At 41.9% G+C, this 27105-nt stretch overlaps 5 protein-coding genes across 6 annotated transcripts; 2 read left to right on the forward strand and 3 right to left on the reverse strand.

The window, feature by feature from the left end:
- Positions 1-1531: 1531 nt before the first annotated feature.
- Positions 1532-11854, reverse strand: LOC109463580 (serine/arginine-rich splicing factor 1B-like). The gene is made up of 4 exons (XM_019760436.1): positions 11357-11854; positions 6654-6811; positions 4796-4968; positions 1532-3600 (listed from the first exon to the last, which is right to left on the reverse strand). The coding sequence occupies exons 1-4, from the start codon at positions 11521-11523 to the stop codon at positions 3433-3435; spliced, it is 666 nt and encodes a 221-aa protein (XP_019615995.1). The 5' UTR covers positions 11524-11854; the 3' UTR covers positions 1532-3432.
- Positions 11855-11954: 100 nt separating this feature from the next.
- On the forward strand, positions 11955-14233 carry LOC109463669 (dynein light chain 2, cytoplasmic). 2 transcript variants are annotated; one of them, XM_019760525.1, is made up of 3 exons: positions 11955-12018; positions 12195-12341; positions 13558-14233. In XM_019760525.1, the coding sequence occupies exons 1-3, from the start codon at positions 11970-11972 to the stop codon at positions 13833-13835; spliced, it is 474 nt and encodes a 157-aa protein (XP_019616084.1). In that variant the 5' UTR covers positions 11955-11969; the 3' UTR covers positions 13836-14233. The 2 variants fall into 2 exon arrangements, with proteins under 2 accessions (XP_019616084.1, XP_019616090.1); XM_019760531.1 differs by lacking the exon at positions 11955-12018 and having other exon boundaries at positions 12222-12338; positions 13556-14233.
- LOC109463476 (2-methoxy-6-polyprenyl-1,4-benzoquinol methylase, mitochondrial-like) lies at positions 14077-18166 on the reverse strand. Its single transcript, XM_019760317.1, has 7 exons — positions 17951-18166; positions 17254-17403; positions 16569-16844; positions 16295-16401; positions 15976-16064; positions 14940-15051; positions 14077-14510 (listed from the first exon to the last, which is right to left on the reverse strand). Exons 1-7 carry the CDS (start codon positions 18135-18137, stop codon positions 14409-14411), a joined length of 1023 nt encoding a protein of 340 aa, XP_019615876.1. The 5' UTR covers positions 18138-18166; the 3' UTR covers positions 14077-14408.
- Positions 18167-18384: 218 nt separating this feature from the next.
- LOC109463333 (differentially expressed in FDCP 8 homolog B-like) lies at positions 18385-23855 on the forward strand. The gene is made up of 4 exons (XM_019760110.1): positions 18385-18664; positions 19827-20962; positions 21287-21437; positions 21866-23855. Exons 1-4 carry the CDS (start codon positions 18518-18520, stop codon positions 22376-22378), a joined length of 1947 nt encoding a protein of 648 aa, XP_019615669.1. The 5' UTR covers positions 18385-18517; the 3' UTR covers positions 22379-23855.
- A 40-nt stretch (positions 23856-23895) lies between these two features.
- Positions 23896-26318, reverse strand: LOC109463625 (5-demethoxyubiquinone hydroxylase, mitochondrial-like). Its single transcript, XM_019760487.1, has 3 exons — positions 26094-26318; positions 24926-25058; positions 23896-24548 (listed from the first exon to the last, which is right to left on the reverse strand). Exons 1-3 carry the CDS (start codon positions 26241-26243, stop codon positions 24262-24264), a joined length of 570 nt encoding a protein of 189 aa, XP_019616046.1. The 5' UTR covers positions 26244-26318; the 3' UTR covers positions 23896-24261.
- Between the last annotated feature and the right edge of the window lie 787 nt (positions 26319-27105).

Consider the following 27105-nt stretch of genomic DNA (forward strand, 5'->3'; position numbering starts at 1 on the left):
CAAGTCTTTGAAAAGTTTACTGCTGGATAGGTTACGTCATAGCGAGGTACAAGCGAACCGTAACACCCAGAGGGAATTAAGAAGGAGTTGTGATTATGTACATTCATGACGTCAAATCCTCATCGTTTTGACGTTTTTTAAAATTCCCTCTGGCGTTTCGGTTGCTTTATTTTTAGGACTATCCTGTAGCAACTGGCTTGAATCGAACATGCCATCTGCCTTCTATACACGTCAAATAATAAAGAGAAACAGTCACTAAATAGTCAATTCCTTGATCAAACGTATCACCGTGGTGACACGTTTTATGATGTTTACAAAGGCAAATGAACATGTATAGAAGACAGACAGCCGTTTTCTTGCCAGGCTACACAACACTTATGTCTATGGACCCATCACCACCGACACCAAAAACCACCACCGGTCATGCAACACCACAGGCGTTACCACCACCAATATGGCATCCGTTACAGCTGCAGCTAATGAACCTTACAGAGGGATTAACATGGGGACATCTCCCCTGTATGCTTCTCTTTCGCTTTTCTAAAGGTGTCAAGAAAAAAGACGAGCGAAAGAGAAAAGCCTGCAGGTGAGGGTGACATCCCTTTTCCTCTCTGGATCATTTGCTACAACTGTTTTTAGGAGCGTCCGATATAAAAACATTTGTCTAGAAAATGTACATCGTTTCCTTACACTTTTTTGTACGCCTTTGTGCCTTTTTTGAACTAGAAATTTTCTTAATTAAGAAGTCCCCAATCATTATTTTTTGGCTGGGAATAAATCAGTCATTTCTAATATTTAAAGAAATTTGGTTGATAATATCGGACGCTCCCTTCCAATGCAGTTAAGAAGTGTGAGGAGAGGACGAGCCTCGCATTGCCTCCCGGAGAAGGCAAGCGTGTGGCCCGCGTGCATTTTAGTGCTGGTTAATCAAAAGTTAATCACAGACGGTTCTAACTCTAACATTCCATGCATCATCATGCCATGCGATCGGTTAATTGTCATGCGAACAGTGCGGCACAGTCACGCCAGCAAGGTCACATGCAGGTTAACGGCGCCCAGCGCCCAATCAATAGGTTAATATCGTTAACTCAGTTAGTCAATAAGTTAGTATGTTATAGCGAGTCGCCGAATCGGCGCTCGTTCATAATTAGTAAAACACATTTCATCATTTGTTAAATTTTGGTGCCCAAATTTTGCCAACGCCCCAACTTACAATTTTCCTCTTATTCTGAGGCTGAATTCTGACAGCTTTTTTGGTCATGATAAAGTTATTCTTTATTAGTCTTTTATTTCCAATGTCCAAAACTTTCCACATGGTAGATATCGTTCCATGTGCACATTTTGCACAAGTTAGTAGAGTGTTAGTAAGCGTTAATACCAGCTGTTAGTAAAATTGACTTGTTATATCAAATTGGTAAATTTTTTCGCTCTTCGATAACCTACCCAGCAGTGTGTCTTCGAAAAAAAATCCCGATAGGGAAAATTAAGAGGAACAGCTTCAGCTACGGTGTCACAAATACATTGTACTGCACAAGACTATGTGTGCCCTGATGACGGTCTGTTGACTGCTGTCATAAAATAACTTTTTGATAAAATGAACATCATCCTTGTTCACCTTGTTCACAGCTAATACGAACCTGTTATGACAAAGCTGACTCTTCCTATCACTACACATCATAGAATCTCTTTTTCATGATCAACATTTCAAACTAGTACTATTTCTATAACCAACCTTGGTGGTCCTTTGTTGCCGTATCATTACGCCCATTCTACTAATGAAGCCTTTCTACGCACTTCGTGTCACCTCTCACTCAATTTGCACAATATAAGGAATGTATGAATCTCTTATACTCTTAAATGTGGCTTGTGAGTTTTCAGAATCCAAATATATAGCACCGAATTCCTTTGGTTACGACCTCTACGTTTCTTTAAGAAAATCAAGAGTACATGGCTTTACAGAAAAACGTGCGCAGGATATATACAGTGATGTACAATATCAGACATAAACAACTTTCATGGTGCTGAGTACAAATGTAAAGACATACAAATATCCACATGTTGTTGCAACAGTTCAATCAGTGGTAATATATGGATATATCTCAAGCTATTCCTACACTCTCTTTGCTTTCTAGCAATGATTCAAAACTACGAATCTATGAATATGTAAAAATCTTACGTTAGACGAGGACCCTATACTGTACACACTTTTGATTTAGTTGCAAGTACTCTATGTTAGTATGACTATGAGGAATATAATAAAAAAGGGGCTATCAGAACGGGGAATCTCCACCACAAAAGTACGAAACTGCCAAAACACCTCTGTGCAAACCACTACAGATTCTAGTACTTCTACATCTAAGACCTAGATTGCCATTGAATACTAGACTCTCACTATTGCAGATATACACAAGTATATCCTATCAAGTTCTGGACGGCTTTATACTGGGGCTTTTTAGCAAAAGTACGTTTTGCTGTAGTTGATCATCTATGGCTGGCAAGAATACAGCAAAGAACCAATATATTAACATCAAAGATTATGTACATCTTTCCAGCGTACGTTTTCGTTATACTGTTCCAAAAACGCGGCTGGTAAAACATGAACCCACCAGGGGTTCGTCGTCCCTACGTCATCGCTTACGTACGTACGTTGATTGTCACGTGAAAGCTTCTACCAAGGACATTACACCTCTGTTTAATGTCCTTGCTTCTACTCTCATTCCATGGAAACTACACCTTCTCTCTTGATTGATAACGCGGCGTCTAGTAGCCTTCTGGCTAGGGGATCAGTCCCCGGCTTATCTTCCCAAGCCAGCCGACCGAAAATAAAGCTCGTTTCGGTGAGCCTATATATATATATCAACGGGGATGAAACCACGTAGGTGTGCTTTTGATGGATAGCTTCTGTAGCCGGGATCGTGGGATTTAATTATATGTTCGTGAGTATATCAGAAGACTGTATCAAAGAATTAACGATCTCGGGGTGGAAAGAGCAAGGAAGATAGAGATACTAATTAATGATTTTGATGGGGTGCTCGTTCTCAGTGTTTGGGGTGCGCGACAAAATACGAGAAGATGTCGAATTACGATTCAGAGGTTGAGGAGAAAAGGGAGTACTAGTAACAGGAATACACTCCTTCTAACTTTTTGAATAGTTATGTCATCTTCCTGATCACTGGAAGTACAAAACCGGTACTGTCTCCATGGCTTGTAGTTTTTACCAAACACTTGACACACGAAGGTTGTCACTCGAGTATCATACTCCCGAAAAAAAGTATGAAGGGACGATAATAAGCTGGCCTGCATGGCTTGTAGTTATTGCCAAACATTTAACACAAGAAGGTGGTCAGTCTAGTATCATACTCCCGAAAGAGAGTATGACGGGACGATAATAAGCTAGCCGTGAGGATATAACCGAGGTGCCTCAAACCAAACCTAGGACCGGGAGCGGGATCTGGACCGCTGCGGACTGTAGCGTGGTGAGGATCGGGAGCGGCGGCGGCGGGAGAAGCTGGGAGACCGGCTGCGGCTGCGGCTGGCGCGGCGAGGGCTGCCTCCCGACGGGTGGTAGTCTTCCTTCACTCTGATGTACGACGTCTCTCCCTGCACGTGGGGTGAACAGTGGGGGAAATAACAGCAGTTCACTGGACTTAACGGTCTGCGCAGTGCTGTACTTATTCATGAAGCTTGATAGGCACTATCATGATATAAAAAGAAGATATAGAAAATACTAGAAGATACAGAATATACCAGACGATACAGGATTTAGAAGGAACAGCATTTAGAATTGAGAAGGAAAGAAATAGCCTGGCTATAGCTATATGCAAAAGCAGTAATTCTAATATTCCCATGCCAAGCACTCCTAGCTAGCTAGCGCTAAAGAATGATGCGCCAACAAAAGTTGGCTACTAGCTCCATAATTCAACACTTGTACTTTGACATTGTAAATGTGTGAAACTATTGGAAGCAGAAAAATAACAGAAATATATTTCAGGGAAAAATACTTTTGAGTCCTAGCTATCTTAGAGCTGTTACAAGAAAAAAAACTGAAAAGACATCACAATACATCCCACTCAGACAGTTCGCGGCCGTGCATGGACACACGTTACTTCACAGCATTCATACAGCAGGGGGTTAGCTGGAAAGTCAACATTTCATCATTAGAACATACGTGTGAAGTTAGATGGTGTGACATGTATTGATTGTATTAGTTCGTGATTGGTTTATTTAATTTGCAGAAACTTTCCGAGTGAAACGATGATCGACACGCCAGATTGCAGAATTAGCACCAAGGACAGGTTAAACACATGTGGACAAACTCTGTGGTTCACTTTACATGTACCTTTAGTCTGGGTTTTCCCGAAGTCTGCTCCTTGTCCTTTTTTCCAGGTTGCTGTAAGTATTGCCTAATCATTATGTATGTCCAGAAACACGGGAATATGGTTTTAAAAACAGTTTTGTATTGGTTCGCTTGGCCGCAAGGGTTTTAGTCGATTGCTTTTCTCTCTTTATTTCAAAAATGTTTGATTGTAAACCCAATATAAATCAGATACTCAAACAACTGACATTACATACATTTTACAGGAGATAATACGCAGCATAACTGACATCATTCTCAAGTGTGGTTTTCTGGCATCGGAGTTTCTCTTTTTATTTCAAAATTTTATTTCAGTTTCATATTTACAGGAGGCCCTAGTCACGTCTCAATTATGGGTGAAATAATCTAGAATGGAACATAATAAAACTTTTTAAACGGTGTCATTTTTATCTATATATATTACAGAGAAAAGCTGCCTACCTCGTGCGATCTGAACTTAGAATCGTCCAGCTGTTTGACGGCGTACTTCATGTCCTCGTAGTTGAGGAACTCCACGACTCCGGTGCCGTCTCTGAAGACGTCGGCGTAGCACACGTCCCCCGCCTCCCGCATGTGATCCTTCAGGTCCTGCCAGCTGCCCGTCGGAGGCAACCCTGGCGAGAGACGGAGAAACACAAACATCACTCGACATCTTAGAGAACGTGTCGTATCAGAGCCATAGAAAGATACATTGTGATGATGAACCTGTTCCCCTATCAGGCACCCATTTTCACTGAATGAAGCATGGTAGCAACTAAGGCAATAAAGGTCCACTTACAATGCTTACTTCATATCAATCAAAAAAACTAAACCTCACATGCATGACTTTTTTTCACACCCAATTCAATAAATAGATAAATACACAGTAACTTAAAACGCCTATCGTCGTGTGTATGTATCTGAAAAATGCCGCTGAAATCAAAGAAAAAGTCGTATCCCATAGATAGCTAAGCATAACCTTCCCTAATTGGTGAAAAATGCAAGCTGACAACCAAGACCCACACAACAAGCGCCTCGGACGTACTGAAACATCACATGGCCAACTGATAGACTAGTTACTCTATTCCCGGTCAGGTTCTTTAAGAAACACACTAAATCACGAGCCACGCGAAACCCCATGTGTGTGTTTCTAATGAGCCCCATGAGAAATTACGCCTGGTCGTATCGGTTATCAAACGTACTGTGTGAACAGCAAGGGGCACATTGTGCTGCTACTTGAATTCATCGTCGCTTTAGAGTATACAAGGATAAAGGTTCAAGGTCCATTCGTTGATATTTATGCATTGTCGTGGGGTATTTGTTGTACATTAAGAGACTATGAGATGGCTCTGTTGTGCTTTTAGCCCACGCATATTAGGTTGCAGTTGTGACCTTTTCAAGCTTAGGTCGACAACGTTGATCTCATGACATTTAGATCGATGTAAGATAAGACAGCTAACAGTAAAGGTTGACAGTTAGTTTCATCAAGCCCTGTCAGTTTTAGTATTATCCCTGTCAATCTTTACCTATAGCCTGCGACGTGTGGGAATATGTAGTTTGCTTTCGGCTTTAGATGTATAACACATTGCAAGGTTATGAAACAAGCTTATTTTCACATAGTAAATTTCTTTGCTTTAGGCTGAAGGCACTCGCGATCGCTGACTATGATACGCGTATGTAATATAAACAATTCCGATAGTCATGGCTATGTATTTCATTTCTAAAATATCCAGCCCGACAGCAGAGTTTTAAATGTCCTCTCTTTAAAGTAGAGTCTATGTCTGATTCGATTGTGAAATTGAGATCTACGGGAAAATGTCGAACACAGCGACGTTCCCGTCCATCAAGACAGCTTCTCTAAATACCCGCAGCCTCAGATGGGCAATTTTACCCTGTTACTGATGTTATCATCCTTCTGAAGTGCAATTTAAATCATCAGGGGAGTAAAACCTCGGAGTAATGTCTGTGTTTTTCCTGAAAGCGACTTAAACGCCTGAAGAACTAATGTGCACTTAGCCTCCGAGATAGCGTATTAAGCCCCGCTTTCTGGCCGAGTCGAGCTGAAATGTAGGCATGGGTTGATGTGTTCTGACGAAAGACACTGAAAAAACCAACCAAGGGATTCGACTGTAGTCAGACTACACATCAAACAATTGCGGTTGCCTTTACCTATTGGGGCATCCACAATGTGTGTCCACTAGTGTGAGATCCTAGCGACATCCTTATGTGAGAGATCCTTATGTCAGATCCTTATGTCAGATTCTTCCACCTTCCCCAAGATGCCAGGCTTTCAAGCAATCGGACAATCCTCGACCCTAACCTGATACCAGAACGCGATATTCGGAGCGCCGAGACGGCTGGCCGACGCGCCGCCCTCCCCGGTAGCCTCCCCGGCTGGTGCCGCGTGGAAACTCCACCCTCAGCCGGTACCCGTCGTAATTGTAGCCGTCCCTGCCGCGCACGGCGTCCTCGGCGTCCCTGCAAAACAGACAAACAACAAACAAGAACAGACGTTTCCCACTTTCATCATGCATGCATGCAGGTGGTAGTCGCAGTGCGCTGACGTTTCTTTCATCAGACTGACAGGAGACAGATAGACTCTCAGAGAGAGAGAGAGAGGGAGAGAGAGGGAGGGAGAGAGAGGGAGAGGGAGAGAGAGACGGACAGAAGGCGATCGAGAATCTGTTTACCGCAAAAGAATATTGAACAACAAACAAGAACAGACGATTCCACCTTCATCATGCATGCGAGATCATGCAGGCGGCAGCTACAGTGTGCTCCCATTTCTTTCAACAATTTCTGTCAGTGTCATCATCAGCTGCTGAGCATTGTCTGCATACGTCTTACGTCATTATGTAGAAGATAGTAGGAAATATATATATGTATATGCAGAGTGCTGAGAAACAGGAGACAGAGAAAGAGAGGTGGACAGAAGGAGGTTCGATCTGTTTACCGCAAATTAAAGAGTATTGAAATCGAAAAGTCATTGCCTTGTCAGCTACTCTAGATCTTGAACTCCTGAATATGCTCAATAGATCGTTAGGAGGCACAAAAACATGTCTGTATTAACTCAAGGGCATGTAATTTGCCGGATTGTCAGCTGCAGCCCGCTGTCCTATAATGGCCCTCAGCAGGCAGAAAGGTGCAGAAATTTCCCAGGCGTTTTGCCCTGATGAAAATTGCCGCCCCGGGAGCAGGCATTATCGGTTCGAAAGCTGCCGTCTGACAATTTGACTGAATTCCTGATGATGCAACTGTCCAGGCGACATCAATAATGCATGCAGCGAGTTTCGTGTTTCCCTCAGGAACGTAACACCTCAATCAACCGCATCTGACATCTGCTAGCTGCCTGCAAATGGATTTCTCACAACTACTCCATTCGAGGTCGAATGATCTTGATCTTCGGAACCTTGGCGTGAAATAAGTCATCAGCAACTTGTAAAGAATATTGGATTTCCCGTTAAAAGGGATTGACAGATCGAAGATCAGAGTTTAAAAAATGTCTAAGCCAAAAACAGGTATTTGTATAATTTGAATGATTTGAACACATTTTTTCAAGGATATTTCTCCGAAAGATGCATCGAGGATCAGTCTGTGCATATCGAGAAGCAAATTTTATTTGACGAACAAATTCTAAATGTCCTTGCTATCTGTATATTTAGTAGCCCCATTTGTGTACATTCTTGAAATAAATTGTTATTTTTCGTTCATACAAACTGCACGGTCTGGCTCAGGTTTGGAAAAGTGACATTAGCATAAAGGTTGGAGGTTTTATGTTCTGGTATCATATCCAGGACGGACTAGATGGATAGCTGCATAGATTGTTACCACTCCCCGTGGGCACAGGTGACCTCGCAATGACCTTGATCATAACGGCGCCTACATGTACATCTCACTGCTAGCCCCATTACACAGACTCTGTAAGATCGATATCGTTTAATTTTGTATTGATCAATGGCCAGAGAAAGAAAGCTTTTATGTGAAACTATTTATTCCATTCACGTATCGCGGTGTTGTCCATCGCCGGTGAATTACAGCAGCCGGAGAGGTCAACCTTCGGTGACCGATCGATTCCAATAATGATAGGGAATGACCTCATGGAAACATGTCAAAACAATACATGTGGTCACTACTCTTATTTTGAATTATGAATACCTGAACGAATAAGCACGATCATGGAAAGTTATGACTCGACGCAGAATCAACATCCTCGTCCTTGAAAAATGAATATTTATCAGATTTAGCCTGATATATAGGCTGACCTATGTCTTGCAATCGTGCCAATTTGTAATATATAATCTTTAGGCCTGGCATCAACTGTTATACTATTATACAGCATAGTTAAATGTATATTTCAGCAACACCGTACAATATACGGAGGGTATGACAGAATAATGATCGAGGACTGATGTCACAGTGTGTGTACAGCTGCTTCATCCCGATGTAATACCTACAGTCCACACTCAAATAAGATTTCCATCCTTTAATATCACGCTTGGGGGATTTCTCAGTCCAGACAATACCCGGCCCACAGCTTGCCAGGCACAGCCCCTGTTAGACAGTGACTTCATCATCTATTGATTTTTTCTGCGAGGGAAACTGGCAGCGCCATTTTGAAAGTACAGCCCCTTTCTCTAGCCTCTCTAACAGGTGTCCAGGGAGTTAAAAAAACATGTTTGTGGCGTAATCTTGACGAAATTGCAACTCTACGTTCGCAGATATTGGTTGATGTAAGATTAATTAATTTCACAGGCAACTTGTACATCTTAACGCGTGAAATGTTGTCAAATTATTAACATTACACTGAATTGAACCTGTTCAGTACTACCTAAGCGATGACAGCTTTTATCGTCAAGCATCAATTTTGCTCATTGATCAGGAGAGCAATTTGGTCTAACTGTCATTAAAGGCACGGTGTCCTTCCACTCCAAGGCCGTGTGCCGTATGGGTACTGTGTTTAGATGTCCCGTAAAAATCGACCTCCCGATAAAATGAACGGCTTTCCCGATACAAACCCTCGGACCAGTCCCTTGCCTACATGGTCATTGCCCGTGTTCTGGGGTCAACCGTCCTAGATCCTGGGACACCATCTTGGGAATTTTTCTTTTTGTTCTCTGTAGCGAATCAAGGACATTTGTGATGAAAGCTTCTTGAGCGAATATACTCCTATACGCGCACTTTATTTGATGAAACCGGTACATCTGTTGACGTAGGTAATTTGAAGGATGCCGGTCCGTTCAAACCCGAACAAAAACCTCAGATCCCACAGGCTGTCCTGAGAGACAGGTAGACAATGGGTACCGGAGATAACGGTTGCAGCGGCTGGTCCGGGCCGCCATTGTTATGCTGATGAAGCACCTGTCCATTCCCTATCCTATTGGGACGGCGCACAAGTGGATCCATCGTTTTGAATCTTGCGTGGAAACAATGGGGAACGGTTCGTCCGTTTGTCTCCAGACAAAGGGAGATATAGGGCCAAAATGTCACGGGGTGGATGTAAACACATTAGAAGGGCATTTCTTCCAATACGATTTGATGATATATATTTTTTTCGTGTGCCGTTGCCAAATGATGAATTCTAGGTATACGTAAGTGTCCTTAGCTCGGTTTTAACAGAAGGGCTTATCCCTTAAATAATTGATCATCACGAGGCTTTTGTGGCACAAAGAGCCCGACCCTAATTGGCGAAACTTTCGGGATTGCAATTTCAGCAATTACCCCAGCATTATTGATTACTTTTCCCCATCGTATCGAAAATGAAAATCGCTCTTTGTTACAACATCTGCTCCGCCTCTATTGAGAATGTACACAGAACGCATGTAAATTTTGTATTTAGCAGCATCTGTACTGCAGTACAAATAGATCGGGACGACACGGTATTGTTGTATCCTGTCGATCCATCTTGTAAATAGTATAATGTAGGTCCCAGGTCCACCTAATTTAAAAGTGTATGAAATTGTACAGGGAATAAAACCCGGCCCCGTATTGAGCTTCATCTCTACAGAATAGATGCTCGGCTATTGTTTGTCTTTAACTGCGCGGTTTTCTGAAATCAATATTGTTAGACCAGCTAAGGAGGCACACGACCGGCCCGGGACAGGATCCGGGGGGCCAGCTGGCACGTGAGGTGCACCTGAGCCGGCTGGATCTCCGGCAATCGCGTCAATGCCCCACTTGTACGCCGGTAATTCCCCCACAATCTGTCTCCATCTGCTGCGCAGTAATACGTTTTCTCTCGCCTTTGTTATCCACCGTTTCTGTCCCTCTTTTGTTGAACCGTTTATATTATATTATATGCGCCGCGGCTTCATTGCCGTAATAACGCTGAAAATTAGGCTGATGGAGATTATGATGATGCTTAGCAGCGAGAGGTTGTTGTTAGAAGAATGTGTTTATTATCAAGGTTTCAAGTGTCCGTTCATTCAGGCGAAATTATATGTAGCGTTGTTTTAACTGTACAATTTTATATTGAGGGAAAAATAATTTTGGGGTACAACCCGGACCTTAGTATCCGCATTCTGTCTTGTTTATCCAACAACGGGTGGGCTTTGAACAGTACATATGTTAAATCCCACACGAGACAATGAATGAGCGCAAATTCATCCTATTGTTGTTTCATCCTCCATTGGGAATGGCGTTTTAATTTTGAGCGCTGCACCTATATGCAATGCACTGGATTTACCATACTAGTTTACCATTGCACAATATATGGGTCCAATTTTTATGGTGATATTTGCTTTAAATGTACAACCTCTGGTTTTTTAGGCCCTGCTTCAAGCGATCATTTAGATGAAATCATATTTCTTGACGTTTTTACCGTAGCGTTATCGATCGAGTCATTGTCCGCTATTCTATGACACCCGGTAGCACCACAATTGACACGTATATTCAGCGAGCGCTATAGCAAATAAATACGGGATGACAAACGACGTCTGGCGGCCCTGTATTAAATTCCGCCCCCGTTTCGATATGATGATGAAAACACTAGAATGTAATTCCCCGTCTAGCGGGACCGACACGTACCTCTTGTCATCAAACTCGACGAAGGCGAAGGGCGGTCCTCTCTTGTTCTTCAGGTCGATGTGGCGGATGTTGCCGTACTTGTAGAAGATGTCCTCGATGTCCTTTACTCTGATGTCGGGCGGCAGGTTCCCCACGTAGATGCGACAGTCATTGTTGGCGAAGGACATCTTGGTACTGCCTACCGCGGTCGACGGTGCGATACGCTGCCCCTCCAGGATTCTTTGTTTAGCTACCGGCCGTGAAAAACAATATTACCTGTTCCGGGTTGAGTGCTCGCGATCACAATGGCTTATGAACGGACTGAATCCCTACATGTGAGGGATAATCGCCCCGAATGGACGGTCAAATATTTAGCGGAGGACGGGGACAAAGCCTGCTCTTGCCCGCTCTCCGAACATAATAATGGTTGAATGCATGGCGAACATATTATAAATGCAGGTTGCATCCGCGAAGGGGGTTCGGCCTTCGGGTGTTTACGGAAACTCCCGAGCGGCCGGACCCGAGTGCACACGAAGATGGCGCGTTGCATCATGGGTGATATAATGCTCTGGGACGCAGTGAGAAAATCGACCAATGACATGTTAGCTGATCCAAAAAAATTGACCAACCAAAAATGAGATGGGTCAGGTACCTTTGGACGAATACATTTTTCACAATTCTTAGTGGGTGACTTTTGATTTTTACGATAATTGTTGAACTCAGTAGACAAAATAAAAACAAAATTTACCAATAAACATAAAATATATTACTTTATAAGATGTTATCTAATAAAATACAGCACGTTTTATCTATTTTTGAACTTTTTTCAAAACTTTTATAACTTTGCAACCCCTACCAGCAAGATGCCGAACTCATGTCCCGCTTGAGTTCCCCAGACGGCGGCAAACTAAGCAGTCTGTTGCGGGGAAACAGTTGACACTCCCAACAAGTCACTCACAGAGACAACACGCACTTTTCTTCATCCCGGAGACTCATAGCAAAAAAGGTAAGTTCCCTCTGCTTTCTTGTGGAAAATTAAGGCGAGTCAGCTTGCAAATGGGTGCTGACAACCTCTCACGTGTGTTGGAAGGCCTTTGAATGATTTGGCTTGTGGTAACGTAGAAACAGCGTTGGGTTTTATTCTAAAACTAAAAGTCAAAGACAGTCACGTACGCACTCAGCCAAATACCAAAAATCATGTCTGTATTTCTTGCCGCCTGTCTCTTGATGCATGAAATGATACTGTTTGAACTGACAAGTCAGAGAAGTTTTTCAGAGACCGTTACTAGTGTTTTGTGCTTGTTGTCATGCTTGACTCGGCATGCGAAATGAGAAACTCAAATATTATTCATTCGTGGCGAGTTTAAAAATTAAAAGTCTAACGGACAAAAATTAGGTCCAACTTATATTTCGCCTTGACAAGAACACATTTTCAAACTAGTAGCAACTGTCATCTCACAAAAGGCCTTGGGGATGAAATTCTTATAATAAGAATTTTCACCTTTGCGTTTGTTTGTTTGATGATATTTACTATAGCAACCACTTGTACTTGTTTGATTACCTCATTTTATGGGGCCTTTGAAAGAAACTGAACGTAATACCAGAGTAGCTCATAAAATAGAGCCGTTAAATAATTGCTTCTGATCAGAATCTGCTACTAAGCCTCGGGGCAAACGTATCGCGTCACATGCTTTGCATAGACCAGTAGATGAAGTCTATGCCTTTAATCCCCTGGAGGCGTGGCCCGGACGACCAGTTTAACATACCCGGGATGCTCATCCCTACCAGATCTTTCCTTCCTACAAATTTGGGTCACATTCTGATGAATGATCACACAGCTGACACGTACTGTACGGCAGGGCTTCTGGTCTTCCAAATGATGAAGTGTGTGTGGCACTTGTCCCACTCAGTTCTAATGGACACTTCCATAACAGGTGCCAGGCAGGGGTAATATGAGCCATCTAGAACGGGACAACAGGTGCTTTTTCTCCGACCCTCTCAGGGTTTATGGAAAAACGTTCTTCAAAACACCAAACTAATCAGCTCACCAGACCAAATTTAGAGACCATCTGAGTGCTTTCTTTCTGTAAACTGCTGGTACTTGAGACTATTTTGCATTGTTCAGAAATATTACATCATAGCCACTCCAGATGAAGTCAAGAGTTGTGAAAGTCCTGTTGTTGAGGTCAGTCAATAATCCAGTGATTGTGTTTTCTGTGCAGGACCAAACATGTCTGACAGGAAGGCCGTGATCAAGAATGCGGACATGTCCGAGGAGATGCAGCAGGACGCGGTGGACTGTGCCACCCAGGCGCTGGAGAAGTACAACATCGAGAAGGACATCGCCGCCTTCATCAAGAAGGAGTTCGACAAGAAGTACAACCCCACCTGGCACTGCATCGTCGGGCGCAACTTCGGCAGCTACGTCACACACGAGACCAAGCACTTCATCTATTTCTACCTAGGCCAAGTGGCTGTCCTGCTCTTCAAGTCTGGATAGAGGGCTGCTGAGGCACCGCAGGGTGTGAGGGGTGGTGGCTCCACAACAGTGGAGAATCAAGAACTGTGGGCTGATCAGCTGTGCTGGCACTAGCTTAATCAATCAATACTGTAGCCAGAACTCTGCATGAAGGCCCCCTTACTAATCAGACTATCCTCAAATATAATTAGCCTTCTTTGAACAAATTACCTACCAGATCTTTCCAGCCACTCTCGACAGGATCACACTGAGAAGGGTCACATCTTGCGGAGAAGAAGCAAAGATATTTATTTTCTGTTCTTATTCTTGTATTTTCCACTAAAACTCGTTATATTCCTTGGCTATATGTATTGTTACAAGATGCGCTAGATTTGTCACTATGTAAACTTGAAAATACAAAATATATGTATATCAAGAAACAATCTGTTTTTGTCATCTCTCAGTAGTTTCAGTCAATACACTGCATGTACATCACAAACACATTTGTAGGCATCAAATAACAGCTGTTGCAATGACCTTACAGCAGTGACAGATTACTCTATTATGAATAGGAGATATTAGCCATTGATTCTGAAGGTTTCAGTAGATGAATACTCAGATCTTGAACCCACTGTGAATTGCAGCAACACCAGAGGTCAAATTATCATAGGTCACCATCCGAAAACCTGCCTCCCGAATCATCTCTGCAAAATCCTCCTGTAAAATAGAATACCAGGAATCAGCTAAATCTTATGACTGACATATAAACACACAACATCTACTCCCAGTAAATTTGTGGGACATATCACTCAAACAGGGTAAAAGTCGTGTATGTCACAGTGTTTAAGAAATTTGCATGCCTACAGGGATGATATTTCAATGGCTGATCATTTCTTGGAACTAGGCTGGCCATGTGCCAAACTTGCATCCATTTTTATGTTACCCTTGGTAGTGGCCTTGGGCGTACTAGTATTTCAGAACCAAATCATAATCTCCAAGCAGATTACATTTTCTATCTGCCAATCTCTAAAACTAGTACAAGATCTGACTTGGATTGCTTTCACACTAGTCTGACATTAAAATCTTCTACCCCAACATCTGCTTGGTCATATCACTATTAGGAGGTGACAACACCGCTAGTCTAACCTGGTTAGGGAACCTCCTGATGCTCTCCACGAGGTACTGATAGGACTTCCAGTCTGATGCTATCACCTCTCCCAGGACAGGGATCACTTGGAAGGAGTACAGGTCATACACACTGGGGGAACAACATTGATTTGCTGTCAGAGCTGGTAGAAGACTTCCTTTGAACACATTCTCCGCAATCAATTTCAATTTCTGCCAGCTACTGATATTGATATAGAACACATGCGGGACAAGTCAGCTTACATTTGAAAATATATTTTCCAATTGTCAAAGGCTAGCCTGTAAGAGCTAAAAGCTGGAATCTAGGTTAGCCAAGGGCACCATTTTAGAAGTTTCAACGTGATATTGGGTGATCATAAACCCAAAGAAGGTTTCTTAAATTAAACCTTAAGATTCACATACATGTATTGAAAAGAACACCCTTCCTAATTAGTGTAGCTACCCTTGCTAAGAATAAAAATAAAATCATTAAGGTTGATTGAAACCTGTATGTATAAGGCCACACCAATTTAATTTCTTGGTTAACGGATTCGCCGCTTCATTTTTTTCTGATTTGCAAATAAAAATAAAAATCCAGAATCAACTGCAAAATGGTCATATCTTGCCCTGAACAGTTGAAAACAGACCTTTTCATCCTAGTTGTTACAGTTATTACATCTTTCAATGCAGTGGTATCATTAAAAGTTAAAAATTCATTGTTTAAATTTTGAACCACCCTGGTGTGTTGATTTTATGGCTCCTATGGTACCGTTTTGGGCCATAATAGGATGCCTAGGCCTGTTTTTATTTTTATTTTTTTTCACCCGCCCGCTCCATTATTTTTCTAGAAAAATCCGTTAACCAAGGAATTAAATTGGTGTGGCCTAAAGAAACAAAAATGCAATCAATCAGAGATTGCACACATCCACATAGATCAGAAACACATACAGTTAGCCACTCCTAATAATCCCTAATACACTGCTTTTGATTTGAGCTAGCAAATGTTTAGAAGCTCCTCGTGTTATGTAGTGACTTGTGTTATGTAGTGCCTACTGACCTGCTGATGAGAGGGTTGGACACCTGGCTGAACTCCAGACACAGAAACCTGCCTCCTGGGGTCAGCACTCTGTAGGCCTCACATAATGCCTGTATGGAGACAGACACACAACAGGATTCTGTTTTAGTTCTTTGGCTAAACTCACTCTCACACCCACTATCTAGTTTAACAACAGATGAATAATAAATTCATTTCCATCCTTTTGTTGCTAAAAATATGAATATCAGAAAGAGCATTGATAAATAGATCTTAGATAAATAAGAGAACCTAAACCCTACAAATACTAGTACAAGGAAAAGGGAAACTTAAAAATGACTACCTTTTCTATGTGTGTGACATTCCTGATGCCGAATGCAATGGTGTAGGCATCTACAGAATTATCAGGAAAGGGCAGTTCCTCTGCATTACCTGTCACCCATACAAGGTCTGGGAAGAAGGGATGCAAACAGAAGAGAAATTGGTAACTGATCAGGGTTATGTCTCAAACTATAATATTACCATATACGAATTACATTGAAATTGTTAGTAATGTTTTTGGGACCAAATTGCAATTCATATGTGGTAGCAGAAAAGGGCATGTTAGTTTGTCTTACCATCTTCCAAGCCCAACTTCTTGGCTCTTTCCTTTCCGACTTCCAACATGGACTGGTTTATGTCACAAATGATCACTTTTGAGTCTTTTTTCTCCTCTGTGTCTGACAGGTCTCCTCTCTGCTCACTGTACAAATAGTCCTCAGCAGAGGGAAGCCCTGTGTCACTCCCTGATTCATCTGTCTCTAGTGGGTTCAGTCTGAACTCTGCTCCTGAGGTCTTTCTCCGCTGCTGTTCCTTCTGTTTTATCCAGTTGACGAATCTAAAAGCTATGTCACCTGTAATCATATATGAATTATGATGTCATGTATGACATGTAAATTTTTAGAAATGAGAATATGTTAATCTTTTTGTTTGTCTTTGTGCTAAGTAGCTTTATTGGCACCAAATTTGTATCAGATACAGTATACTGGCAGTTATAGTTACAGTATATAGGCAGCTAGTACTATTAACATCAAGGACGTTCAACGTCCTTGACCTTGGTAACATAAGTAACCTAATAATAAGAGGTAGGACTGCTGTATTTCTCTGTTACCGGTACATGCTGGCTTTGATAATTCATTCAGCTTAATTTAAAAACATTACCATGTGTGAAAGACCTATATACATATGACATATAAGATGAGGGCATACAAAAATCCAAACATCTGCTTGTAGATTATCAAACAAAGTCATATTGAAGCCTACCTGTTCCCCCTGCCACGTCCAGTAGCCTGGTGCCAGGCAGTGGGTCCAACACCTGCATGAACCTGTCCTTCCACAGGCGATGGACACCCAGGCTCATCGCATCGTTCATTATGTCATACTTGGACGCCACGTTGGAAAACACCTCATGAACTGTCAATATATAGAAATACATATAACGTTATAGCTATATCAAGGACGTTTACAACGTATACTATATACCGTTATTATACGTCTTTGTGGTTAACCAACATCAACTTGTTGTGTTGATTCTGGGTATACTTGGGTATACTGATGAGGTTTGGAAGGTAACCAAAGCTAGATTACCCCCATTTTTATTAGCCGCTTATCATTAAGGCATGTAGGAAGAAAAATGACGGTGGAACACATGGACATGCTCAGCATCCTTTAGCACATCCTCTCATCACTATCTACATCATCATCATTCAACAGGATCACATGATATATTCATCAATTTGCACATTGTCATTATATCAAAATCTGAGCAGTTATCTATTCCAGCAGTAGAATATATGACAATATCTATTATATACCTTTCATAGCTTATATAACTAAGACCACATGTAAGCTATGATTTCAAAAAAATGACATGATCTAAGACCAGTCCACAACAGGCGGGAAGAAGCCTTACTCGACTGTAGACGGTATCAAGGTATCAAGGTATCATGATGGGACAAACCTTTTCCGGTTTTCTCACTTTCATTGATGGATTCGAAGCCAAAATGAGTTGACCTCTCCGTTCCTTCTTCTTTATCAGTCTCATCTGAAGATGTTTGTTCACTGAGATTTCTTCTAGACACAGTAATTCTGTTCGAACAGCGACAAATACGTCCAACACGGAGAGAAACGCTCCGCAAGGCAGCCATGTTCCTTGTTACATAGGTCAGAAGGTCAAGAGGACAGTCTACTGTATGATTAGGTGCGTTATAAATACTTTATGAACTTGTACTTTGTGTAGTATTGGTAATGTAAAAGTCGCAAACAAACTCTTGATTCTATTGAATTTATCTAGAGGCTATGAATTTCATGCATAAAAGTGTACATACTGAATCCCTAGTCAAATATTTTATGAAAAGCACCCCTATAAAGCAGTGGACTATCCTTTCCCTTGTGACCGTCTGCCAAAAATGGCGGAAGAGGCCGCTAAAAACATCACAATAATTTTTGCCGCGCGGCTTCCTTCCTTCCCCATAAAATCGTGACCAACGACATGTAACAGGCGTGGAGGGAAACCTGGATCTCAACGATGTCTTCCGATCCTTCAGTAAAGCCGAGATCGTCGCGAACGCGGCGCGCGAAAATGGTCCTGTCGTCTGAACTGATGACCGCCGCCGGTGGCGATGACGATATCACGTCAAAGTTACGGAGGGAGGCCGGATCGCCGATCAGACAGGTAACTATGCTTCACCGCTGTCATCTTTTCAGTCGTTAAAACATTAAGTTACGTTTATCTTGTCAGATCATATTGCTGGGAATGAAATTATCTAACAACATTATGGTTCTCACAACAAATTATATCCGGTCTGCTGTTCATGTTATCTATTTGTTGTAGTCTTGCATAATCATTTTTGACCCAGTTGGTTAAAGGTCTTGTGCAGTTAGTGTCGTAGTCCACGCTGGTGTTACCGGCGTTTTTCAATCCAAAAACTTAGGTAATGATTTGCCAAAAAAAAAAAGGTACATGTACTTGAGGTCATTGATCGAATCACGTCGTTGATCGAGTTTGTCGTCTGATTGTTTATGCCCCAGATGGGCGGGTCAGTTGTTGGGTGGGGGACATCATCATGCAGATTTAAGCCCATTGTTGTCAACGGTTTGTTTATAGTTCACAAATGTGTGACAAAAAGTTGTCAAAGGCCCACCCATAGATACATGCATAAATGTATGGCTTCACATCCTGGGAACTCGTTATAAATTATTCATTGTGCATCAGCCCAAGTGTTCTGACCTTCTCTGTTCTAGAACAATGAATTTAAAGACCTGTTTGCCAATAAATGCTGCTGTGAAATGGCTGAATCTTGAACACAGGGAAATATATGTTGATTTTTCCTTTGTGATGTCATCTTCAACATAGTTAAACTTTCATGGTGACAAGTATAATTTGTAAATGTTATGAATACGGAATTTGTATGTGAGATAAAATCATGCATAAATGACAGCTCAATTAATCAGTCAAAAACTGTTTCAAAGCTCCTATCAGCCCTACTTAGAGGTAATCTCATGAATTCTATTGACCATTGGAGGGATAAACCGTTAATTAATTCACACATGTATGGCTTCAGCATGTTTTGTTAGTCCTTTAGCTTGTATTGTACGTTCTTCAAGTGACGTGATATTTGTTCAGTATTTACTGTTAGGTACTTGATAATGGCAAAAACAGCTAAAAATTTACAAAAAAAGGTTAAAACCTTACATCTGATTTGAAACTCTCTATGTAACGAAGCAGGAAGCATCTTGCTGTGAAATATTACTTGCATAGAAGTTAATTTCCAATTTTTCCAACACACAAAATACTCATGCTCATGTCCTATTTCTGTGGATTGACATTTTTACAGATTGAGACAGAAGCAGCTGTCATCACATTCTCCATGGGCCAGCAAGATGGAGAATCATCAGATGAAGAAAACCCAACATTTGTTCAGGCAAGGCTGGCCTCAACACCAGTGTTACAGAGTGTTTCTCCATCCAGTAAGGCTCTTCAAGATATCTGTGAAGAGAATGGGATATCTAGTAGCCAGGAGATGGCAAGAACAGTAGAAAATGGTGCAGAAAGAGGGGAGGAAGACCCTAAAAATCTTACAAATGACAGTGTACATGAATCTTCTCCAAATGCTTTTATGTCAGAAGTTTCAGAACAGCAAAAACCTGGAAGACCCAGTGATGTTCTTGTTGTCCGCTCAAAGCAGAGGAGGGCTGTTGCGAGTAGCCCTGTGGACAGTGGGATTTCAGATGAGGTGTTGTCGACAGACGCCCTTCAGGGAGAGGGCTCCGGGAGGTTTAATCCGTTTGACCGTGACATTGTTATCGATGAAGACAGGTTTGCCAACACCCCTCCAGAAAACTCTCCCATTGCAAAAGAACTCAGAGCCAACAGCGGCAGTTCGGGGTCCCACGGCCCCGTGTCGAAATCCGACCGAACCTCGTCCAAGTCCAGCGATGACAGCGAATCGTGGCCCGAGTCATACACCACACACGACACAGACATTGACGAGGAGCTGGCAAACGCTGCCCTGGGTCTGACCGAGGATCACTTCTCCCGACCTGACGGCTACTTTGGCATGTCCAGGGTGGAAGAACTGGAGCAGTCCATTGAGAACTGCAAGGATCTGATCTTAGCAGAGCCTCCTCACAGCGACAAACGACGCAGTCTTATAAGGAAGATCACGCAGCTGCGCCTAAATCTGGTAGAAATAGAAGACAGCAAAGTGGAGGAGGAACCAAACGTAAAGGTTATCCTGGGACACAAGTTTAAGAAGAGGCAGGGGAAGAGTGTGAAGTACAGCTGTGAACAGTGCAATAACCTGATCTGGGGCATGCTGCAGACCTGGTACGGGTGTAAGGGCTGCGGCTGCCACTGCCATGGCAAGTGTCTGAACCAGCTGACCAGGGTGTGTGCAGGAACCAAGCTGGGGTCCTCACAGCTGATACTGCAGATCTGTCCTGAAGTGGGCATCTCCAGGCAAAAGTACAGGTGAGATAACTGTGTGCATTGTATTGTTGTTGGGCAAGCAATGTCGTCAACTCAATATCGGTGTTAAAAGTCATAGACCAAGAGTTGTGACCTGGAGCTCTGAGTCAGTATGGTTGTAATTAAAAAAAAGAGCAAGACTGTTATAGCAAAGGATGATAGATTTAGACTAAAATTAAGAAAGGAAATTATGTTGCAGTCATTGTACTGAAAATTTCGTGCAAAAATGTAGGCTAAGCAAAACATTACAGTAAAAGTCTAATGGTACACAGATTCCAGTGATTGACTTGGCTTGAAACAACTGTATTTTTCCCCACACCAATCCAGATGTGGAGACTGCAGAGTGCAGTTGTACCGTGACACAGAGATGCGACAGTGTGACTACACGGGACAGTACTACTGCACATCCTGTCACTGGAACGACACGGCAGTCATCCCTGCACGCGCCATGCACAACTGGGACTTCCAGCCATGCAAGGTGGGAATCTAGTAACTACCAAAGTGTGTGATGTGCATCTGGGTATCTCAAGTCCCATGTATAATTGTTGACATCAGTAGCCATGATACTTGGAATGTTTATTTGTAAGTGGGGGTTGTCATTATAAAGCCTATAAGACCATTTAATGAAAACCCTTAGCCAAAGAGGATGTAGGACTCGGGAGCTAAAATAGGTTTGGTAATCAGGCTAGAAAACCCTGCCATTTTCCATAATAACTAGTTCTGTTCTTCATTTTAGCTGCCTAAGACTAAGTGCTTTGAACAAGCTTTCAAGCACATTATTTAATTATTTCTGAGTTCTGTACTGTACTGTAAGTTGTAGTATTGAGTCAATACAAAACATTCAATACTATTGATTCAAGGTTGGAGTAACTTTTTTTACCGTTTGTTTTTCTCCCTTTCCCCCAGGTTGCGAGGCAGTCAAAGCAGTACCTGCAGTTGGTGTTCTACAAGCCCCTGCTGAACCCTCAGGAGTCCAACCCTCAGCTGTTCAGCCGTGTGGAGGAGCTGGACCATGTCAGGAAGCTGCGCAGGGAGATCCTACTCATGAAGAACTACTTCATCTCATGTCGCGTCGCCCTGGAGCAGAAACTGCTCCTCCAGCTGAAGGAGAGGCAGCACTTCGTGGAGACATCCGACATGTACTCGCTGAATGACTTGTGTGAGACGGAGAGTGGAAACCTTTTAGACGAGCTTACGAACATCCACGTAGGCTACGCGCACCACATCAAGTTGGACTGCCCGACATGCCAGGGGAAGGGGTTTATTTGTGAGTTGTGTGAGGACTCAGACGTGCTGTTCCCCTTTGATGTCAGCGTGCACGTGTGTGACAAGTGCTCGACCGTGTACCACAGGGACTGCTTCCCCAGTGAGAAGGATTCCTGCCCAAAGTGTCAACGAATTTCACAAAGAACTGTTTGAAAATTTTTACTGATATCATGTCATGACCTGTGTCATAAGTAAATTGAGGAAAAAAGAGGTGGCTTCTCAATGCCAGTTTTTAAAAAGTTGCACCATTTTCTTTTTCCTTATTTTAATGTTGTCTCTTTTCAGTCTTTCGTTTCCATGCAAATTCCTCTGCATTTAAGAAACAAACAATCAAGCAGGTACTGAATTGAATTAGGAGTATTTTGCACATTGTCTCCAGATGTACACATGTATGTACCTTGCTGATCATTATGATTGTGAACTGGTAGCCATTGTCAGCCTTGTTGCACCTATGAACATACATGTATGTATCATGTACAATGTTAGATAGGATAGAATTTTGAGTGTGCAGAGAACCAGGTGTAAAAATGTTGATTGAAACTTAAATTTCATTTTATTTGGTTAGGTTCTAGTGAGAAATTTTATAATCAACAAATTAAAGTACAAAATGTACATGCTGGCACAATTTTATGGAAAATGCTCACAATGTTTAACAAGAAGAAGAAGGCTAGGAAGTGAAATTGAAGTCTTTATATATTGTGTGGGAATAAACAATTGTGTGATGACTAGTCATCTGTGAATAATTTTTATAAAATGTCAATGATAAATTTTCTGTACCTAGACCATGTCAGAGTTGATAATATGATCATCAGGTCGAAAAAAAACCTTGTGGAAAAAGTAATGCTCAATAGCTTGCAGCCTTGCACTATTGCTATTGTGAACTGTATGCCTTCACTGTGCCTCATGATTATATTGTACCAGTTAACTTGTTACCATTGCAGTTGCCTTATATGCAATTATTTATGACTTAATGGGGAAAGCTTTGCAGATGCAGACTTGTGTTTTAGTTGTATAAATTTGCCATTTTAGTGCAATTTGTTTTGATATTAATACATGTACAAATGTACATGTTACGGAGATAACAGATGAGCTGACATGCTGTACAGAGCATGTTTAAATATTCTCATGTCTGTAATATGTGGCATCATATATGGTTAATATCCTCTCTTATGATAGCTAATCTAAAAGATGAATGTACGTATCGGCTCAATAATGAAAAATGGTCTTGCCACGTTGACTCTGAGTTTATTGATCGGCTTCCATAATGAAAAATTGCAATGAAAGAAATGGTCTTCCGATGTTTGTTGTACTGTATTGATTTTTACTGTCCCTCCATTAAGGTCATACATGTTTATATAGAGAGTCCTATGTTTCTGTTGTGAAAGAAATACTATGTTGACTTCTTAGATTCATTCTATCAGATTCCTTTGTTTTATTATTCGGAATCAACAAAATGTATGCCACAAAAATTTCATTGTATTTTTATTTTATTTTGAGACAATCATTTTATGATGGGAAAAAGAATTCAATTTGGTAGATATGATTCATATCTATTTATTGCTCTAGCTAAAAGCTCTATCCTATGTTAGTATCAAGAGGGAAAATTCACATGTCAGATGGTTTGATCCTGTGCTTGAATAAAGGTTCAAAATAGAACTGAATACAGAAAATGTTTGTATGATCCTTTTAATGTATGAAGTTGAAAAGGGAATACATTTTGCACAAAGCAATGTTCAAATAAATATCAACAATGCTTATGTTCAACAATTGAACATAATGCAGTCCATCAGACAACTAGTTCTTGTTTGAGGAATTTCAGTGTTACATCAACATGGAAACATCCTTTGATCAATATTGAGGAACTTAAGCTTGGCAAAATATAATTTATATTCAAGCCAAGGTTGCTAATTTTTACGCCAACACCTGCTTCTTTCCGGTCAGTCAATGATGAGTCTCTTCTTGACATTAGTCTATGTTTGAACAACAACAAGCCCAGTTCTGCTTACTCTTACAGTACAAATACAAAAACCAACCCCCTAGATCCTCTCTGATAGCCAGATAGCAGCCTTACACCCTCCTTTGATGACATTAGTCAGGGTTTGATATGCAGGAGCTGCCTCTGCATCATGCTCCAGTCCCATGTCATGATGCTCAAGTTCCTCGTCACGAAATTTCTTGATGACTTCTAAGAGTTCCTTGTGTTTTTCTGGGTCATCCTCGACCAGAGCTCTGATCTGGTTGTTGTAGTGTTCTACTATACTGTCCTCCACAGCTACAGTACACGCCATGGCACCTTCCTTACCCAACAGGGCAGTCCCAGCACCTGTAATATGTCAAAAACATCCGGAGTTGAGAAAGTTACTAGTATGCAAACTACAATTTATTAAAAGATGTTGTAACCAATGAGAGATGGCAAAACATACACTAATATTTGGCACACAAAAAACAACAAGAAGCAATTTTTAATATTCATGTAACTCACTCCTCTTTCTAACTTGGCCTGTCTTTAGAAGAAGCTTGATAAATGAGCAACTTATTTGTTATATATGGACTTTACAAATACAGAATAGTGTATGAGCACTCTCATGTATCTTTATACAGTTTATAAAGGGGTAACATTCCCTGTTTTCATTGCACCAAACTGGTCAAAGTTTGTAAACATGGATAGAAAAGCCACCATAGCAACAACAGGTGCCATACCTAGTACAAACCCTGCTACATTCCAGATGGGCAGCAGCACAGTTGGCCTGACTCTGTGCTGAGGGATCAGCTCCTCAAACTTGGCCATGTGTTCCTTCTCCTGGTCCCACATCCGCTGGATCACCCGGCCAACCTGAAAGAGAAAAATGGATGTGAGATGCACACTGTACCTCATGCCCGTAGCCAGGGGGGGTTCGGGGGTTCGGGAAGAACCCCCCCACACGGCTCAAAGGTCCACTTTTGGTCCACTTTTTANGTAAAGGTCCACTTTTGGTCCACTTTTTATGTAAAGGTCCAAGATTTTTCTTGAAAAGATGGACTGGAATCGTAGAAAAACTGCTCCCTTTGTCATTGAATAAAAATTTATCTCTGATTTTTTCTTGGAAATCCTCTCAAAAATGCACGAAATGCCATTTTAGAAGGTTCATTTTTCAAAATTTTCTGGGGGAGCATGCCCCCGGACCCCCCTAGGAACCTCGCGCCCACGGCGCTCGAGGTCCCCTCAACCAGTTTAAAGAACCCCCCCATTCAAAGGGCAGGGAGGCTAGCTGCTCCAATTGTACTCCTTTTTATTAGCAGGCCACTAAGAATGGGGTAGTGAATCTTGGGAAGGGGACTAAAGCTATTGAACAAGGATGGACTCCTGGCTAATGTTTTAATGGAGGTAACAATAACCTCTACCAGGCTTCAGAAGTGGCTGGAAATAGACCAACTGGCCAAATCGACAGATAACATGCCAGTGAAGTTGCTGGAAAGAGGCCCAATCAACAGACAACATGGTCTGCTAAAGAAGTACAGTTTGCTGTACTTCTAAATAGTGAACCAACTCCCCTGGCATGTTATCTGGTTTTCCAGCCACCTTTGAAGCCCGGTAGCTGGAAAGAGTAGCTGGAGCAGCTAACTGTATTATCCTTTAGCGGACCAACTCCCATGAAATGTTATCTGTCTATTTGGCGAATTTCTACTCTTTTCAGCCCCCTTTGAAGCCTGGTAGAGGCTAAAGTAAAGATAACATAACTTGGTATCCAGTCTATCATGAATGGGGTGGATTTTGAAGCTCTTCCCCACCCGCCTGAACTAGGTTCCCCGGTAGGTTTTTTTGAGCCCCCAAGACAGCCTGTCCCAACCACGATAGACTGGATACCTGGCTAAGGTAACAATGTCCCACCTCTGTGTTGCCCAGTACTGCCATCTGCCCACGGTAGATGTAGTTGGCCCCCACCTCCCCGGCGTGGTCCACACGGATGAACCGGTCCACCATCCGCTTGGACTCCGTGCTCATGGCTCGCCGGAGAACCACAATCCCTATGCCCGCCATTGTGCTCTGGGTGTGTCAGTGTGCCTACTGGTTCATTTATAATCCTCCAAGGCCAGGCCAGGCAAAGCCTTTGGGTAGCAGCAGCAGTGTAGTCTGGAAGGAGAGTGAGAATATTTTTGAACTGGAAAGCTTTTAAGCTATGCTGCTTGTGTTACAAAACTGCAGGTTATGAAACTGAAGGCCAAAATGTCATAGATACTGCCTGCCCCATCGATGATGTAACGGTTTATGCAACAAAACGTCGTCTGCTACAGGGAGCTACACAGTATACACACTTCAAAGACGCTAATAAATTGACAAGAACAGAACATATTTGATAGGATGGGTCTGTATATTTCAACCATATGTGTGTGGCAATATATATGATTATAAAGGCTGCAAGGGGCTAGGGCTGCCAACAATTGACCCAAATTTTGACACAAAATCGGGGTGAACATGCATGCCCCCCTCCCCACTGTTACGCAAGATTTAAAAAGTAATGTCAGACAGCAGTCAAAAGAATTCCACGTACAGTCCGTCAGTCAGATAACCCTGTCTTTCTTCATGAATGTCAGGTTTAAAAATGAACTCACCAATATGGAATAAAAGTTCGAGATTCAGCTGTTTTCCTGTGCCCAACTTTGGTTTGAAGGACGATATTTGGAGTGGACGAATACACTATTTTATGGGGATGACAGCAGTAAAGACCTACCATGGGTGCTTTTCTGTTTATTTTTAACAGTCTTAAAAAGTTCAAAAGACATTGTACAACACTAATATATAATTTGTAAATAATTCTAATTAAATAGTATGATAATTATGATTTTTGTGTGATTTACATTACTCATCAATTAATTTTTTTCCCTATCCAAACATTTGTACC

This window comes from Branchiostoma belcheri, unplaced genomic scaffold (assembly GCF_001625305.1).
Source record: "Branchiostoma belcheri isolate BF01 breed outbred unplaced genomic scaffold, Haploidv18h27 scaffold1, whole genome shotgun sequence".
NCBI classification, from domain to species: Eukaryota; Metazoa; Chordata; class Leptocardii; order Amphioxiformes; family Branchiostomatidae; genus Branchiostoma; species Branchiostoma belcheri.

Bases quoted from the DNA above. Each gene is read 5' to 3' on its own strand.
- LOC109463625 (XM_019760487.1), bottom strand. From the start codon at position 26,243: ATGGCGGGCATAGGGATTGTGGTTCTCCGGCGAGCCATGAGCACGGAG. The intron at 25,059-26,093 runs GTGGGACATTGT...TTTCTCTTTCAG, and splicing joins CAGTACTGGGCAACACAGAG to GTTGGCCGGGTGATCCAGCG. The intron at 24,549-24,925 runs GTATGGCACCTG...GACATATTACAG, and splicing joins TGTAGCAGGGTTTGTACTAG to GTGCTGGGACTGCCCTGTTG.
- LOC109463476 (XM_019760317.1), bottom strand. From the start codon at position 18,137: ATGGCTGCCTTGCGGAGCGTTTCTCTCCGTGTTGGACGTATTTGTCGC. The intron at 16,845-17,253 runs GTAGGCTTCAAT...ATATGATTACAG, and splicing joins GGACGTGGCAGGGGGAACAG to GTGACATAGCTTTTAGATTC. The intron at 15,052-15,975 runs GTCAGTAGGCAC...TTGTTCCCCCAG, and splicing joins TCCAACCCTCTCATCAGCAG to TGTGTATGACCTGTACTCCT.
- LOC109463669 (XM_019760525.1), top strand. From the start codon at position 11,970: ATGAGATGGGTCAGGTACCTTTGGACGAATACATTTTTCACAATTCTT. The intron at 12,019-12,194 runs GTGGGTGACTTT...AACCCCTACCAG, and splicing joins TACATTTTTCACAATTCTTA to CAAGATGCCGAACTCATGTC. The intron at 12,342-13,557 runs GTAAGTTCCCTC...TTTTCTGTGCAG, and splicing joins GGAGACTCATAGCAAAAAAG to GACCAAACATGTCTGACAGG.
- LOC109463333 (XM_019760110.1), top strand. From the start codon at position 18,518: ATGTCTTCCGATCCTTCAGTAAAGCCGAGATCGTCGCGAACGCGGCGC. The intron at 20,963-21,286 runs GTGAGATAACTG...ACACCAATCCAG, and splicing joins ATCTCCAGGCAAAAGTACAG to ATGTGGAGACTGCAGAGTGC. The intron at 21,438-21,865 runs GTGGGAATCTAG...CCTTTCCCCCAG, and splicing joins GGGACTTCCAGCCATGCAAG to GTTGCGAGGCAGTCAAAGCA.
- LOC109463580 (XM_019760436.1), bottom strand. From the start codon at position 11,523: ATGTCCTTCGCCAACAATGACTGTCGCATCTACGTGGGGAACCTGCCG. The intron at 6,812-11,356 runs GTACGTGTCGGT...TCTGTTTTGCAG, and splicing joins GTCGAGTTTGATGACAAGAG to GGACGCCGAGGACGCCGTGC. The intron at 3,601-4,795 runs GTAGGCAGCTTT...CCCCACGTGCAG, and splicing joins CTAAGTTCAGATCGCACGAG to GGAGAGACGTCGTACATCAG.